At 36.1% G+C, this 17,733-nt stretch overlaps 1 protein-coding gene and 1 long non-coding RNA gene across 6 annotated transcripts in view; one reads left to right on the top strand and one right to left on the bottom strand.

The window, feature by feature from the left end:
* The window catches only part of LOC135156413 (uncharacterized), a 23,847-nt gene extending 13,070 nt beyond the window's left edge, over window positions 1-10,777 (bottom strand). The window contains exon 1 of one of the 3 annotated variants that reach the window (XR_010295549.1): window positions 10,335-10,777. This is a non-coding gene — a long non-coding RNA (uncharacterized LOC135156413). Of the gene's footprint in view, window positions 1-2,374; window positions 3,032-10,334 lie in introns of those variants that run through there. The other 2 variants (XR_010295548.1, XR_010295550.1) reach the window with 2 other exon arrangements.
* The window catches only part of LOC129275294 (testis-expressed protein 10 homolog), a 22,934-nt gene continuing 14,752 nt past the window's right edge, over window positions 9,552-17,733 (top strand). The window contains exons 1-3 of one of the 3 annotated variants that reach the window (XM_064108852.1): window positions 9,552-9,719; window positions 12,770-12,973; window positions 14,499-14,835. In XM_064108852.1, the coding sequence (XP_063964922.1) occupies window positions 12,773-12,973; window positions 14,499-14,835 (538 nt within the window). In that variant the 5' untranslated portion in view covers window positions 9,552-9,719; window positions 12,770-12,772. Of the gene's footprint in view, window positions 9,720-10,158; window positions 10,626-12,769; window positions 12,974-14,498; window positions 14,836-17,733 lie in introns of those variants that run through there. The other 2 variants (XM_054912098.2, XM_064108853.1) reach the window with 2 other exon arrangements.

Below are 17,733 nucleotides of genomic sequence, written 5' to 3'. Positions count from 1 at the left end.
AATTGTTAAATCAATTTGTAAAAAAAAAATAGCTTCTACAGTTAGGTTCTATGACCAGGAAAAAGACCACTTTATCCATTTTACTTCTTAATACTTGTCATTTCATCTGTATATAACACAGAATGAAGCTATGAAAAAAAAAATCAGAATTTTGTTCACATGAGATCATATCCAAGGGCTGCCATGTGATGTCCAATACGTAATTTAAAAAAAACATTACATCAACAAAATACGCTTTATTCTAAACTTTGCTGAAATACAGTTTAGTATTGTACCTTCACAGCTAAACACAAGTTCATCAATAAAATACTTTCATAGAATTTTCAACTTGAACATTAATTTGAAATATTTCCCTTTTTCATGGTCCCATATGAATGGTGAAGAACATGTTATATCAATTCCAAGGTAAAATGTCATCAAACTTCATAACAAAATTCTTGTCAAAGGTATATCAAGTGAACACAGCAAATTCAAATGCTTTTTTTCAGAGACCTATTGAAAATTTCTGATTATCTAATACGTAAGTAGACAGGAATAACCGTCGTTTCTGGGGATTTATTTAACAATTTCTGACATTTTACTATAATGGTGAGTGGAGCCAACACAGTTCAGCAGAACAACCAAAATACAGAGACCGAAGCTTTTGGTCCAATACATAAGGTGCATGGTATCTTTTTTTTCTTTATCAAATCATATTAATTTCAAAATATCTTTTGACCAACATAACATAGTATGTAGGCTACATGTAGGCTACTGTAATACAACAAAATAATATTATTTAAAATACAGCATAATCTAAAAAATAAATTTACAACAAAATTATATTCCTCCTTCTTTTATCAAATGATACAAATCTATTGCTTTTTTTAAATAAAGTAATTGTTCAACAGAACAGTAATAATATAGATTTAGCGTTCAGTGGCAGGATTGTTACATTTGTTTGATTCAACATTTGGAATACAAAATAATGAAATTAAATTGTACTCCTATATTCCCATATAATCCAAATAGAAAATAATTTGTTACATAAACTTAGTAATTTCATCTTCTACAATGTTGTCTGTGTCCATAATTGGGCAATTACAAAATAAATGATTTCTGCAGAGTTTATATATTGTGGTATCTTGGATAATTGCCTGATCTACACACCTATTTTGTCATTAGAATCCAAGATCTTGTATTGCAATCATTTGTTTATCACCAAACATGGCCTTAAGAAAGACCACCAAATGGGCATTATGTAACAGTGACACTGTGTAAATATCAGAAATAATTAAATCAATAAATGAATGAATAACTATTGTAGACACTCATTCAATGAACAAGGTTATGATATAACCTTGTTCTCAGTTACATCTCCATGTGTGGCAAAATAAGGGTGGCAATTTTGGCTTATTTTATCTTCTTCTAGGGACAAATGCCTTGATTTTCTTACACTGTCAGTTTCCAATACAGCTATTCATCATATAACTTGGCTCTTATGTAAATTTGATTCTTTAAATTATTTTTTCTTAATTAAAAATAGAGATTGAAAAATGAAAATTTTCTTGCCATATTACTTTCCACCATAGAGAGTTTACACAAAAACATGCCCAAAATTCAAGTTTTTGAGCACTCTGGTAAATACAAAAATTATTCCCAAGTTACTTATGAAAAATACATTGCAACTGTATGGAAATTAGTAATTTTGGTCACAAAAGTGATATTTTAATGATTTTTTAAAGTGTGTGCTATGTAATGTACAGCACTGGCATACCATAGTCCTACCTGTAGATTCCCCACAGGCAGGATGGTTGCAGTGAACAAGTGATTGTAGATAAATACATAAATAGATACTAATAAAATAAATCAAATGAACGAACAAGCGAATGCATAATGAATGAATGGATGGATAAAAATGGATGGATTAAACTTTAAAGGGATGAATAAATGTAATAAGGCCCCAACCATTCAATAAAATAAATGATGAATAAATTAATAACTAAATAAATACATAACTGAATATATAAATTAATTAATGAGCAAGTGAATTTATCAACAGACCTTTTTAGCTTAGATCTAGTTCTAATTAATAAATCACAATGATTTCCATGAATTGAATCAATCAATCATCAATCAAATTAATCCATTATTTATTAAATGAAAAATAATTCTAACAGGTGAAGAAGCACTTTGAATATACTTCGGTTGTTGCTTTGGCTCTCAAGTTAATTTATGTCAAATGATTTCATCAAAGCATGCATTCGATCTAGGCCTATGCCATATGGCACTCTGCATCTGCTGAACTTCTTCTTCTTGATTATACTCCTCAACGTCCCTATAATTACTATAGTATTAGGAACCACCCGGGAAGGAACTGCGTTAGCTCACTCACCAATACATAGTAAAATTGTTAAATAAATCCCCAGAAACGACGCCGGTTATTCCCTGTGGGGTCGGGACAACTCGGACCACGGGACATCTCGGACCGCGGGCCGAGTTGTCCCACCCATTACGATATTTTTTTTCTCACAAATTTGCGTCTATTTTTCCGTCATTTCGAAATCTCTTGTAAAGATTTTCTAGAGATATGGTCTGATGGTAATGTTCTTCACTTTCTATTACTTTTTTTTCGCTGAAATAAATAAAAAAGTGTAATTTTAGGCGTTTTTCCACAGCTCGCGATTCCCATAGGCGCGCGTGTATTAACTGTGTAGGTGCTCGGCTCGGCCCCGCTCAACAACTGACTTGATTTTGCGATCATTTCTCCTCAAGTTACCACTTATATCGCAGAAGATGGACTTTCTTGTATTCCATTAACTCCATTTTCTCATCAAAAGGATAAAATTTGAAGTATTTGCACGATTTTCTTAAAGTTTTTCACCTTTTCTCTCTGGTCGTAAGAAACGAACAACCGATGAACGGTCCGCTGCTCTTCATCGCAATTCTACGTAGCTCGGCCGCCTAAACTGGCGGGGTGGGATTCAGCCCGAATCCCCAATGGAAGTGGGCGTGCACAGTCAAAGAGCTGAGCTTGACTGAGTGAGAGAGTGAACTACAGCTTGAAGCTTGGCAGTGTCGTATAGGCTCTGCCTTTTTTTGTGTAAATATATATATATATATTTTTATTTTTTCTATATTGATTTTCCCTGGTGTAGAGCTTTAAGATTGTAATAATTTAATATGCTTTAATTTCTTTGACTGAGTGTGACTGTGGTGTGGATGTTTGAGTCGCACAAAAAATACTTTTACGTGGGTGGGGGCTCGGGGCGATTTCACTCCTGCCCCCGAAATGTGAAAAAATATTCGTGTTGTAAATGTGTCGGCATGCCGGGCTGAGGGTAGCCATCAATTAAAAAAAATTATTTTGGGGGCTTAATTTTTTAATCTAATTGATTATTTTTAGGCCTATTTATTTTTTTTACATTTTTTTTTTGTTTTTTTATATTGAGTTTAAGTTACAATAATTAATATGCTTCAATTTCTTTGACTCTGAGTGTGACTGTGGTATGGATGTTTGAGTCGCACAAAATATACTTTAACGTGGGTGGGGGCTCGGGGCGATTTCACTCCTGCCCCCGAAATGTGAAAAAATATTCGTGGTGTAGCTGTGTTGGCATGCCGGGCTGAGGGTAGCCATAACATTTTTTTTTTGGGGGGGGGGCTTAATTTTTAATCAAATTGATTACTTTTAGGCCTTTATATTTTTCTTTTAATTTTTTTTTATTTTTTATATTGAGTTTCGCTGGTGTAGAGAGCTGAGTTTTAAGTTGCAATAATCAATATGCTTCAATTTCTTTGACTCTTGAGTGTGACTGTGGTGTGGATTTTTGAATTGCACAATAAATACTTTCATGTGGGTGGGGGCTCGGGGCGATTTCACTCCTGCCCCCGAAATGTGAAAAAATATTTGGGGTGTAGCTGTGTGGGCATGCTGGGCCGTGCTGAGGGTAGCCATCAATAAAAAAATGTTTCATTGGGGCTTACTTTTTTAATGGAACTATAATTATTTTTAGGCCTATTTAATTTTTATATAAATTTCATTTTTATATTGAGTTTCCCTGGTGTACGTAGAGAGCTGAGTTTTGGAGATGACGAGAGGGACGAGGAGGTGAGGGATGGCGATAGGGATGAGGATCTTTGATGAGAGGGGTGCATGGAGATGGTGAGAGGGACGAGGATCTGAGGGATGGGGATGATCATGGGAGGAAATCCCAGGGGGGACGTGTCCCCCTACCAAAAATAGTAAGGGGGACACAATATCAAATGTCCACCCTACTATTTTTCTTCTTGAATAATGGAGAACAAATACATCATTCACAATCGAAATAATAAATGTATTTAGGACTAAATGACCTTATATTTTTTAAAACCCTTTTTTTTTTCTTGTCAATTGTTTTGGGGTTAAAAAGTGACCCTATATTTTGGGCGATAACCTTTTTTTTTAATGCTTAATTGTCAAATTTTCCAGCCCTTGATCTCCCCTACCTTTGGGGACAGATTTCCGCCCATGGGGATGATGGTAGGGACGAGGATGATGATAGGGATGAGGATGATGGGGAGGGATGGGGATGATAAGGTGAAAAGCCGGCAGAGATAGATAGATTTAAGAAGAAAAATCCGTCCGACGAATGCCTTCATGTTATGTGATGAAAAATCATACTAGGCCTTACAAGTATTTGGGTTACATTGAAAGAAAATAAGGGTAATCTTTTTTTTCCAATTATCAATAAATTAAATTCTTTATTCAATAAAAATGACGAATTTATGATTTTGAATTTCATTTCTTTTACATATGTGGTTTTTCTTTTTGATTAAATTTATTTTATTACTTTTTTTCATCACTACATCATGATTTTTGTCTCACCTGGATAGCAGAGTGAGACTATATAGGCGCCGCTTTTCCGACGGCAGCGTCAACATAAAATCTTAAAGGGATGGTCCGGGCTGAAAGTATTTATAGCTAAATAAATAGAGTAGTATGCACTGAGCAAAATGCCGAAAATTTCATCAAAATCGGATAACAATTAACAAAGTTATTGAATTTTAAAGTTAAACAATATTTTGTGAAAACAGTCGTCATGAATATTCATTACGTGGGCTGATGATGTCACATCCCCACTTGTTCTTTTGTATTTTATTATATGAAATTTATTCAAATGTTTTCCTCCAAGAACTAGAAAAATTGGATTGACAACTGATTTAGTGCATTAGATATTTATTGCTGCAACTTATTTCATTATAAGGGAGACATAAATTATTATTCACACAAGTATGAAATAATGAAAAAAATATGATTTATGTAATAACATAAGAAAACGCAAAGTGGGGATGTGACATCATCAGCCCACCTTATGAATATTCATGACGACTGTTTTTACAAAATATTGCTAAACTTTTAACTTTAATAACTTTATTATTTGTTAACCGATTTTGATGAAATTTTCGGCATTTTGCTCAGTGAATTCTACTCTATGTATTCATATATAAGTATTTTCAGCCCGGACCATCCCTTTAACCGAAGGTTGTAAGTTTCTGAAATGACAGCATAACTTAGAAAGTATTTGGACATAGTTCATGAAACTTGGACAATCAAGTATCACTGAACATCCTGCAGCAAGTTTCAGGTCACATGATTAAGGTCAAAGGTCATGTAAGGTCAATGAACTTTGGCCACGTTGGGGGTATTTGTTGAATTACCATCATATCTCTATAAGTGTATGGGTCTAGTTCATAAAACGTGGAAATAAGAGTAACCAAGTATCACTGAACATCTTGTGCGAGTTATAGTAGTTTTCAAAATCAGCACTGCTGCTATATTGAATCGCGTGATGCAGGTGAGACGGCCAGAGGCATTCCACTTGTTTTTTAATCTACGATTTATTCAAAGATGTACAGTGGCGTCAAATTCGTCCGCCAAAAAAATTGACAAGCAAAAAAAGGTCTTCAAGTTCAAAGGAGCGGGCCAGGTATCAGTTTTGACTCGTCAGGGGGGGGGGGCAGTCTGCCCCCCCCCCCCCGTAGGTACGCTAGTGGATATGTTCTTTTTCTTCTACTTTCTTTTGTTATATAATTTGTAAAGATTTTTTTATCTCATTTTATACATTGAAAGAAGGAATTTGAATATGATGGTTTACATAATCTTCAAATAATCATAGAATGTAGTGCGCATTAAACTGCACGTCCTTAAATTATGTTATGTTTAAATCTAGAAGGATCATCTTCATTTGGAAAAGTAAATAGGTTAGATTTTGCATTATGTTTGGAAGTTCAATTTCATTTGCAGTCAGATGATATAAGATTGATATTATTTTCTTGTGAACAAATAACAAATTCACAAACAATTTATTTTAAAGAATGCATTTATTAATACTGTCAAGGAGGTATTTTTTCTACTTAAGTGAAAAATGATTTGTCTAGAATGTGGTAAATGCTCTAGCCCATCTGGATGCCATTATTTTGATGATGTGATATTACTTTTCATGTCTTGGAAATATATGATATTTGGATAATAAAACTGTATTATTACTGTAAATGAAATTACAAATTTTCTTGATTTCATATTTTGTTCCTCGAAAATATTTTCCTTCTTAACTTAACGATGTCTAGCAACGTGGTCGGAACGTCTGAAGGCACGGCTAGGTTTTCTGGATCATTCATGGCTAGTCCGTCAAGTTAGTCTGTCATGCTAGTAATGCAACCTAGTCCAGCTTGACGTACCGAAACATGCTAGTTCAGCAACCTAGTCCAGCTTGGTGGACTAACATCATGTTAGTCCAGCAGCAAGACTAACTTGAAGTTAGTCCAAGTGGGCACCATTTGGACCAACTTAAAACTAGTCAATAACTAGTCGAGCGACTAGCTATATGTTAGTCCAGCTCACTGGACTAACCAATAACTAGTCGCTGGACTAGCATCAAACTAGTCAGGCTTGCATGACTAACGTTAAACTGGTCGCTTGACTAGGAACATGCTAGTCAACCGACTAATGAAAGGCTAGTCTAGCAAGATGGACTAAGCAAAACTAGTCCATCATGCTAGTCCAGCAAAGCAGACTAACTTAAAGCTAGTCCAGGTGGGCACCATTTGGACTAACTTAATTTAAGCTAGTCTGGCGACCAATTTTGGTTTTCAGTGTAGAATGGGTGATATTCTATTCAAAGAAAAACAAAAACAACATCACTCCAAAAATTATTTGATAAAAACAAAACCCTCTTCATAGTTGCTCTTTGCAATATCGTATTGACCACCCTTCTCCTGTTTTTAAAACCCAGACAAGTATGATTTGTTGCTACACCCCCCCCCTTCCATGTACCTGTCATTTCTTTGTATTTTCCCTCTTTTTCTTTGTTTTTTCTATTGATCGATGTATCAGTGTTTAGTATTGATGTCTTTTTTTTTTATACCAGTAATAGAATATAAATTTAATTGAAATGAGAGTGATGAACATAATGAGAAAGGGAGACAATGATAAGATAAGAATGGAGATAAAATATTACAATTTACAGAATATAACATATACATGTATATTTCTATTTATTCAAAGTTCACAATTCAATTTTATTCAGGTTTACATTTAAAATTTAAACAAGTTAATTAAGTTAATTAAGCTGGGCGTTGTGGCGTGCGCCTGTAATCCAAGCTATGTGGGGAAGTTACAAATTGATGCAGAGGTTCGAGGTTTGAGCCCTGGTCACGTCTTTCGGATGGTGACGTTAAAGGTCGGTCCCAGACGTAAATAATCATATCTGATTGATACACGTCTGACAAAACTCAAATACACAAATACACACAAGTGATGCATTTTGGAACAATACTAAATTAAATACATTTTATATTGAATAAACAATAATTGGTAAAAATACAAAACACAAAACTTCTAACTCTATTCTTTCCTCCTGTAAAAAATTACAAACTAAATGAAATGGACATTAGTTCCATGGCAAATCGGGGGGGGGGGGGGGGGGCACATTCCGCCCCCCCCCCCCCCCCCCTTGAGAGGTACTCAAAAGGCAACTGCTTGTCAAATTTTTCCTGGGAAAAAATTATGATTTGGTAGTGAAGACCTTTTGTCAAAAAATTCCTATACAAAATGCCCTCCGGCCCTGTAGGGAAATTTTGGATCCGCCCTTGATTATATTTCAAATGGGAATAAGACCGAGTGGCCCTAAAACTTGATTGAAAAAAATATTCACAACTGCAGGGCAAGGCTTCAGTCTCCAAGCTCACGACTGTGCAAGTACATCCACTTCCTTTGGCAATTCCGGCTGAATTCAACCCTGGCAGCCTGACATCCACCCTTACCAAGAAATAAAATTAAAGAAAGTAAATCAGGGAAAAACAAGGAATGGCACAATGAATTACATCAATTTATTTTAAATCCTGTAAAAAATAAAAATAAGTAATAATTAATTTAATTAAAAATTAAGCCCCCAAATAAAACATTTTTTTATTGATGGCTACCCTCAGCCTGGCATGCCCACACAGATACACCTAGAACATTTTCACATTTCGGGGGCAGGAGTGAAAATGCTCCGAGCCCCACAAAAGTATTTTTTCCGTGACTCAAATTTCCACACCACAAAGTCAAAGAAATTGAAGCAGGAGCATACGCAGGATTTTTTAAAAGGGAGGGGGTTCAAGCTGAATGAAATGTTGATCAACAAAAGAAAAAAATAGTTCTTTACCACCAATTTTAGGTCGTTTCCTCCCAAAATATTGACAAGCAAACAAACAAACCCCCCCCCCAAAAAAAAATTAGGGGGGCCGGGGAATGGGTATAAAATTTTTTTTAGGGTGATTGAACGCCTGTAACCACCCCCTGCGTACGCCACCAAATTGAAGCATAACTATTGCAACTTAAATCTCAGCTCTACACCAGCGAAACTCAGTATAAAAAAAAATTAAAAGAAAAATATAAAGGCCTAAAAGTAATCAATTTGATTAAAAATTAAGCCCCCCCCCCCAAAAAAAAAAAAATGTTATGGCTACCCTCAGCCCGGCATGCCAACACAGCTACACCACGAATATTTTTTCACATTTCGGGGGCAGGAGTGAAATCGCCCCGAGCCCCCACCCACGTTAAAGTATATTTTGTGCGACTCAAACATCCATACCACAGTCACACTCAGAGTCAAAGAAATTGAAGCATATTAATTATTGTAACTTAAACTCAATATAAAAAAACAAAAAAAAAAATGTAAAAAAAATAAATAGGCCTAAAAATAATCAATTAGATTAAAAAATTAAGCCCCCAAAATAATTTTTTTTAATTGATGGCTACCCTCAGCCCGGCATGCCGACACATTTACAACACGAATATTTTTTCACATTTCGGGGGCAGGAGTGAAATCGCCCCGAGCCCCCACCCACGTAAAAGTATTTTTTGTGCGACTCAAACATCCACACCACAGTCACACTCAGTCAAAGAAATTAAAGCATATTAAATTATTACAATCTTAAAGCTCTACACCAGGGAAAATCAATATAGAAAAAATAAAAATATATATATATATATTTACACAAAAAAAGGCAGAGCCTATACGACACTGCCAAGCTTCAAGCTGTAGTTCACTCTCTCACTCAGTCAAGCTCAGCTCTTTGACTGTGCACGCCCACTTCCATTGGGGATTCGGGCTGAATCCCACCCCGCCAGTTTAGGCGGCCGAGCTACGTAGAATTGCGATGAAGAGCAGCGGACCGTTCATCGGTTGTTCGCTTCTTACGACCAGAGAGAAAAGGTGAAAAACTTTAAACAATTCGTGCAAATACTTCAAATTTTATCCTTTTGATGAGAAAATGGAGTTAATGGAATACAAGAAAGTCTATCTTCTGCGATAAAAGTGGTAACTTGAGGAGAAATGATCGCAAAATCAAGTCAGTTGTTGAGCGGGGCCGAGCCGAGCACCTACACAGTTAATACACGCGCGCCTATGGGAATCGCGAGCTGTCGAAAAACGCCTAAAATTACACTTTTTTATTTATTTCAGCGAAAAAAAAGTAATAGAAAGTGAAGAACATTACCATCAGACCATATCTCTAGAAAATCTTTACAAGAAATTTCGAAATGACGGAAAAATAGACGCAAATTTGTGGAAAAAAAATAACGAAACGGGTGGGACAACTCGGCCCACGGTCCGAGTTGTCCCGTGGTCCGAGTTGTCCCTGATTCATTCCTGTCTACACATACATATGTACTGTTCAAAGATTGAGCCTATGACTATACTATTACAACACCATCACATTCACAGACACAGGCTGCTAGTAGTACTTTGGAATTTGGATAGGATTAAGTGCACCGACTGCCAGTGCCAAGCAGCGAGCTGAGTGAGATACGAGCAAGAACATGAACCTACGTGAAATTATTGATCAGTCGATTAAACCTATTTCAGGAGAAATCTCATTTGTTTGATGAGATGAGATGAGAAAATCCAAAACAAAAAAATCAGATAAAAGGTAGCACGCAAATGCGATTCATCATTCAGGATGACCGGTACGGCCACGGTACCGTTACCTGTACCTGACGTCTAGACGTCCCTGTGCAAGTTAAGTGTATTAATTTTGTAAACAATCTGTCAATCTCTGCGCTGTTGCACGTGGCGTCGTCAACCATCGATTGCGTAATCGTCTCCTTGAATTAACTGGTTGTAAGTATAATAACCGTTTCTTGAATGAATTTTGGTCATGGTTTTAAGCATTGAAAGTCAGATTACAATTTATATTGATATGATTCACTCTTTACTTATCGAAATGGATGTAAATTCCAAATAATAACAGGCATGAAACCTCATTTTGAACGTTATGTAGTCCCATCCATTCTTTATTTTGTATTCACCATGCTCACTAGCGGCCTAGGCTATAATATATATTATGATTGTGGGCCCCAAGTCTGCGCACCTAACAATTTGAGTTAAGATTTAACATGAATTTCATCTTATTTCACAAAATTTTTCAGTTAATAATGTTTCTTATATTATTAAGAGTAAGTGTACCAAATTTCTCATTAAAAAATGAAAGAAAATGAGGATTTTCTTGAAAAAACCTCGGGCAGTCATTTTAATTTCAGATTGAAAAAAAAATGGTACCCAATGTCTGCGCACTCATTCACTTTGCACACGATTCGGGGATTTTGATGAGAAAGGCTGCATTTTGAGGCCGTCACATGAAATGCCCTAGATTTATTATTTTTCCACCATTTTGAGTCGGATTTTTTATGAATACCTGTCTATGTATTGCATATCTTTTACTAGAATCGCATAGATACGTGTGTGCGCAGACAAGGGGGACTGCGCAGACTTGGGGGAATTTGCCATATAACACGGAGCTCCGGCCTGCGTGCGGGCCGGAGCTCCCTGGATATTTTATGGTCCTGGATCTATAACGTTAGTATAGAGTCTAACGTTAGACCTATTTGTTTGGCAAGCTGGTCTTGACTTTATAATAGCAACAAGTCAGAATTGACTTGTTTTGCCACAAATTTTTTAAAAAGTATATTTTTATTACCTTCTTTCTCTTAAAGTTAAACAAAAGTTTGTTTGTTTTTTCGACAAGACTTCCATATAATGTCCCCTCCACTAAAAAAAAAAAGAAAGTATGGAGAAGGTTTATCAAGAATTATCTAACATATATCTGAGAGATTTAAGAAGGAAAAGTTGGATACATACCAAAATATGGCTTTATTTCATCAAAATTTTGAGTGTGTGTAATTTCCAATGGCATCGGTTTATTTAGTCAGAAATATAAATACCCAATACTCTTGGAGAGTAGACTAGTCGTAATATCGGTTGACAACCGTTATGAAACCCATGGCTTTCAACTATTCCTGCTAGCTCAGTCAGTAAGGCGACAGACTGAAGATGCCTCGTCTGCAGCAAGAGGTTTGAATCCATTCCAAGTTCCAACCGGAAGTAAGAAGAAAAAATAGAAGAAAAAGAGAACGAAAGAAGGGGATTTTGGAGAAGTATTATGTTAAATTAGCGGACGGGTCATAAGGAATTCTTTCCCTTTTTTCTATCATAGGGTAACAAAATCAAAAGACAATTGAGATAAGTCAGCCTCACGCAGCCAGATTTTTGTCTACAAAAGAGTGAGGTCCAAGTCTGATTTCTCATCTTCCACTCTCTCCTCCTTTTCCCCCTTCTCATGAGACTCGGCCCCTTCCCTCTCTTTGACCGCCCCCACCTGTCTTACTTTCCCCTTTCCTGTGTCTCCTCTGCCTCCTATCCTACATGTAACTGAAGCCCTAAAGTTACACCTATTCATATTGCAATCCCTACTGTTTCTTTCTACCATCTATTTTTAAAAATCTTTTCTTTAATATCTTTTTTTATTTCTATGTTTGTCCTTACCGTAATTCCTCTTGCAGGTTGAATCTTATGATTTTCCATACTATCCTGATATCATCTAGCTCAGAACTCCTGGCATAACAAACATTTTGTATCTTTCAACATTACAAAGGCTTCTACTCTAATGATCATCATCATCACCACCATCATCAACATCGCCATCATCATCACCATCATCTTCACCATCATCACCATCATCTTCACCATCATCATTATCATCATCCATTGACAATTTCTTGACTTCATGTCTGGAAATCAAACTGAAAAAAACTGAATACATATAATCAATATGTTTTTGTAAATGCTGCCATTCTTCCAATTAAAGTTTTTGAGGGCATTCACACTTGAAAACATATACATATACTCTCTTTTCAACACATCTGACAGTTTATGCGAGAATATGTTTTTTTTTTTTTTTTTCTTGTATGTTTTTTTTCATATTTTAGATCATGGGGAAAAGTGCAAGAAAGAACAAGGAGAAGAAGAAAGACTTTCAGAAGGTCAAGCTCAAGGTTGGAAAGAAGTTGGCCAAGGCAGACAATGTGACGGATACCACATTCAAGTCCCGTTCTATTCGAATCAGAGAACAATTAAAAGCATCAGCAAATGATGGGGATCAACCTGTCACACAGAGAAAACAAAACATTCAAGTACGGTTTCCTCTTTTTTAATTTTTGCTACACGAATCATGCAACATTCCTCAGGGCCACGTCTTACAAAGAGTTACAATTGATCCAATCAACCACAACTATAAAAGGCCAGCAATATCAACATCTAAATACAGGTTCAAAATATTTTCTAGATATGATGTATAACATACATTCATCGTTCTCTTGAAGATTCAGTGTGATTCTCTTTGTTTACTCAGGAGATTGTGCAAATATCTTGTTGGAAAATTATGGTATGTATGGATTTCCTTACAATTGAGATTGATTGGATCAATTGTGCATATAACTAGACGGGACCCAGTATTCCCTAGGAATGATAAACAGGTTGTTTACCTTAATGTCGTTGGGTAAGAGTTCCATATGCACCCCCACTAAAATTGAGAATAAAAACATGGACAAGGTTCCGAATAATATATCTAGCCCTAATATAAAACATGTATGATTGGGGACTGGAAATACATACCAAAATATGGCTTTATTCCGTCAAATTTCGAGCAGGATCTAGTGCATGTAATTGTCCATAGATATCGGTTTATTTAGTCAGTAAAGGGTCTGTGAGTCAAGACTAGTCGGACTATCGGCTGATAATTGTTAAAATACCCCTTTCGGTATCAGCGCTTCTTGCTAGCATAGCGGGAAAGGTCTTGACTGCAGATAAAACGAGGTGAGTGCGAGTCCCAACTAAGGTAAGCAACAGTAAAGAAATGATAGAAAAATCTGAAGTGAACGAACCGGAAGTCTCAACAATCTTTTGTTATTTTTGGTGGGGGTGCATATGGATCTCTTTCCTATCGTTGCCTCCAAAGAAAAAAATACAAAAGTTATTAATATCAGTAATTTAAGCAAGGTAAAGACTAAAAAGCATCTTCTCTATCCACGCCATCAACATCTGCGCACTTCCTGCCCGGTTGGCTTCCACTGTTGGGCGTTGGGCAGTACACCCAAAGGAGAAGATTGAATAAGGCCAGGGATGCAGGGTATATATTTTTTTAAGAGAGAAATTTTTATTTCCCATCATAATAAATTTTGAACACAAGAAATTAATATTGAGAGATTTGTAATTTTAGTACTTTATTTAACAAATACTTAAGTTTCAAGGAATTACAAGATCAGTGTATTTAATTTGAAAATATTTATATTTTTCTCTCAATCCCTATGATTGAGCAGCTTGAATGATTTTAAAACAGAAACTGCTAATTCTTCGGTTTCTGTAATAAAGGGAAGGGTGTCAAAAATGAGTATTCAATTTCAAAGCAAGCTTCTCAGAAAGCAGAATATTAAAATAAAATTCATGACGTGCAGGGAAACTTGACGGGATTGGTTAATCATAGACTGCTGAATTCTATCATTCCAACAGATTAACAACTTTTGCAAGAAATTATACCATCACTGTGCATATAATTCATAAGAGTTGAACCTCAGAAATTATGTATTGAAAAATTAGTATAATTTATATTGCTATCCACATCTTCTTTTCTTTTGTGTTTTATTCATCTTGTGTCATTAGGAACTTCTTTGTCAAGTGAACCACTACAACTCTTCGGTACGCACCAATGCCATTCAAGGAATCAAAACCCTCCTCACGACCAACCCATCCCTCATCCCGGAACACCTCCCCACCCTCATCCCCACCCTCTCCACCATCATGACCGACAAGGAGGGGGCGGTACGTCAGGCAGGCACCACCCTCTTAGGAGTTGTCATGGATACGCTTGCATCTCAGCAGATGTCGCCGTTCTTTCCTACGATATGTATGCATCTGTGCTGTGCGATGACGCATATCCAAGAGGACGTCCAGCTTGATTCCTTGTCGGTCACGGAAACGATTCTCCAACACTACCCAGGTAACTATTTGCAAGAAAACTTACAAAGATACAGAATATGAATTTTTGTCTTGTATATCTGCATGCTTTTCTCAACAAACTTAAAGTATACATCCAAAGAATCAAAAGTATTTTATAATGACTTTATGTGGTCATCATTGTAAAGGGGAAGTTTAACTAATCAGATATATAACTTTACTTTTCAAAATAGTGATCAGAGATTGCAGAAATCAGCTCTCAAAAATGATTTATTTTCATGCCATATTTCTGCCTTCCACCGGTCCTCTTGCGAGCTCCAGCTGAGTGACGTCACACAATGAGCAGTGAGCAGCTGAGCTGACAGCAGCCCATTGGAGACGATCTTTCCAATCAGCGTTTTTTGCTCTTAGAATTGTTTATTCCTCTTAAGATTGGTCTTGTTATATAGATAAAAGTTTGAATTTACTGAACAGTGAAAAAAAGTGCACATTTAACGTATTTTGGTGACCGATATTTAGCTTAGATTTTTTTTTTTTTTTCAAGAAATATAGGTGAATAAACAAAGCATATTTTCACGTAGAAATCACACTTGCGTCACATTAATGTTATAGTCAATATAAAGCATAGACATTCTTCTTTATGACTGAACAAAAATTATGAAATTTCATTAAGTAGCAAAGTCAGGAATCACAAAAAAAACACGGCAATATCCATCGCGAAATGACTGAAATTGCAGTTGAATTGCCGAAGCATTATTAGGAAACAGCGGCGAGCGGACTTTCTTTCATATATCTTAAAAATGCCTTCCTGTTAGGGCCATGGTCTGTGGCCAAATGCGTTGGCCATTGTTTTGTCATGTGCGAGGACCCTGGTTCGAAACTCGGATTTTTTTTTTCTGGGTATTTTTTTTTTATTCCTTCCCCGTCCCTACCCATCTTTTTTTTCTCTTTTTATTTTCTTGTGAAATTCTATTCAGACCTGTATTTATCAAATCTTGCTTCTTAATTGCTGCTTTTGATTTTCAAGTTCTTGATTAGATTATTTCTACTCTTATTCGGGATGGGAGGGGTAGAGTTAAAAGTCAAGTCCACATCAACTAAAAATTATTTGAATAGAGTGATTTCCCTTGTTGTTTTTACTCAAAACAGTCATATACACAAAACAATGATATGCAAATTAGAGTTGTCACTCACATCACATTCGTTTCTATTTTTTGTGGCATTTTGTTTTTTATTCTTTGCAGATTTGACGATAGGAAACTCTTCATCTGATCACAATAGGTTATATTTACGGAACTGTTAAAATAGTAATTATATAAATTTGAATCAAAGTTTTTATGAAATTTCCTGCAATATCTTGTTATTTTTCTTTAAATTCAAATGAATTTTTGATTGCGTGGACTTCTCCTTTACTCTTAATGTAGGGAATGCATAGCAAAATTTATCCAGAAACAAAATTGTCTTAGAATATGCAAATCAGTAATTGGACACATGTTCACTTTTCTTTCATCCAGGCCACTTCCTCACATCCACCAGGCTTTCAGTCTGATGATGAACCATCACACAACATTCACAGTGCTTCACAATAAATATTTCACTTCTGTTCATACATGCAATAAATATTGTGGAAAACAAATAAAAGGCGTACCCATATTCAAATACCGTTTAAAAGGACAAATATATTATACCTTTTGAGAAAAATCAGCACGTTAAATATCTGATAACAAAACATAATTATGGGGCACTGCAAGAAACTTATGTTCAATTGCAAATCAAGCGTAAGTCTTAAATTCAAATTCAAGCGTAATAAGGTCGAGTTGCAATCGCAATTCAACTACATGTTTAATCAAAGGACTTTCCCTTGATTTGGGACGTGTGATTGAGTATAACATTTCTCGCAAAATGCCCTAGTAACATTAAAATTGTTCTTTCGTTTTAAATTGTGTGTTATTATTTTTGACAAGCTGTATTCCTGTCCGAGTAAAATTTCTTAGTTCTCTCCAAAACTGTGCTCAAAATTGTTTCCAAGATTGATAAAGAAATTTTTTCTTTTGTATCATTATCATTCCACAACTTGCAAACCGTAGGTCCTGGAAAGAGTGAAGAAAAAAATGGCTATATCCAAATCATAGTAAAAGGACATGATGGAATCTCCCAGATTGAGGTAGCAAGCAGAGACCAGAAGTCACCAGAGTTAGCAATTGTGCAGATCTGTGTGTAGAAGAGAGAAAAAAAGAAATAGTTTAAATAATCAAATCAAAGTATGAATTTAATTATCGTGATGATTGATGACGTGCGATGGCATGTAATTCCCGGTCAACAACAAATGATAGTAGGTTTAGACACCTGAAAAGTTCCACTCAGAACACTGGTGCTCTACCTCAAGTGATGTTTGTGTAGGCCCCACTCCACTTCACTACCGCTACACTACCGTACATGTACGCCACACCTACCCGGGTAAGTGTGTAGCGTAGTGTAGGCTGTAGCAGTACTCCAGTAGTGGAGACTACACGAACATCACTTGAGGTACGGTGCTCTCTGAGTCTCTGTGTCATTACAAAGATTGCATTTATCTTCATTGTTGAAGGCATTACGCATACATATATGCAGCAACACTCTAATCAGAAAGAAACACCAGACTCTAATTTTGGCCCACCCAAGGGTTCATTACATGCCGCCGCGCACAGAAAATTCAAGCAATAGAAGTCGTGGACCCAAGAAGTGAGATCCCAGCACGCGCGACCCACTAGTTAGAAATCCACTGCCAAACGCGGTTCGTGGTTAGTATACTAATACTAACCTCGCAATACGTACTAGTAGTATACTAATACTAACCTCGCAATACGTGTGAGTGATTTTGGCCAGGAATCAGGGTAATCACTGCTGAAAATTTGTCTGGCTTCATGACATCGGCATCATGGTGATATAATTCTGTGTATAA

This window comes from Lytechinus pictus, chromosome 13 (genome assembly GCF_037042905.1).
Source record: "Lytechinus pictus isolate F3 Inbred chromosome 13, Lp3.0, whole genome shotgun sequence".
NCBI classification, from domain to species: domain Eukaryota; kingdom Metazoa; phylum Echinodermata; class Echinoidea; order Temnopleuroida; family Toxopneustidae; genus Lytechinus; species Lytechinus pictus.
Note: the sequence above shows the minus strand (reverse complement) of the source record. Positions and strands in the feature narration are given on the sequence as shown.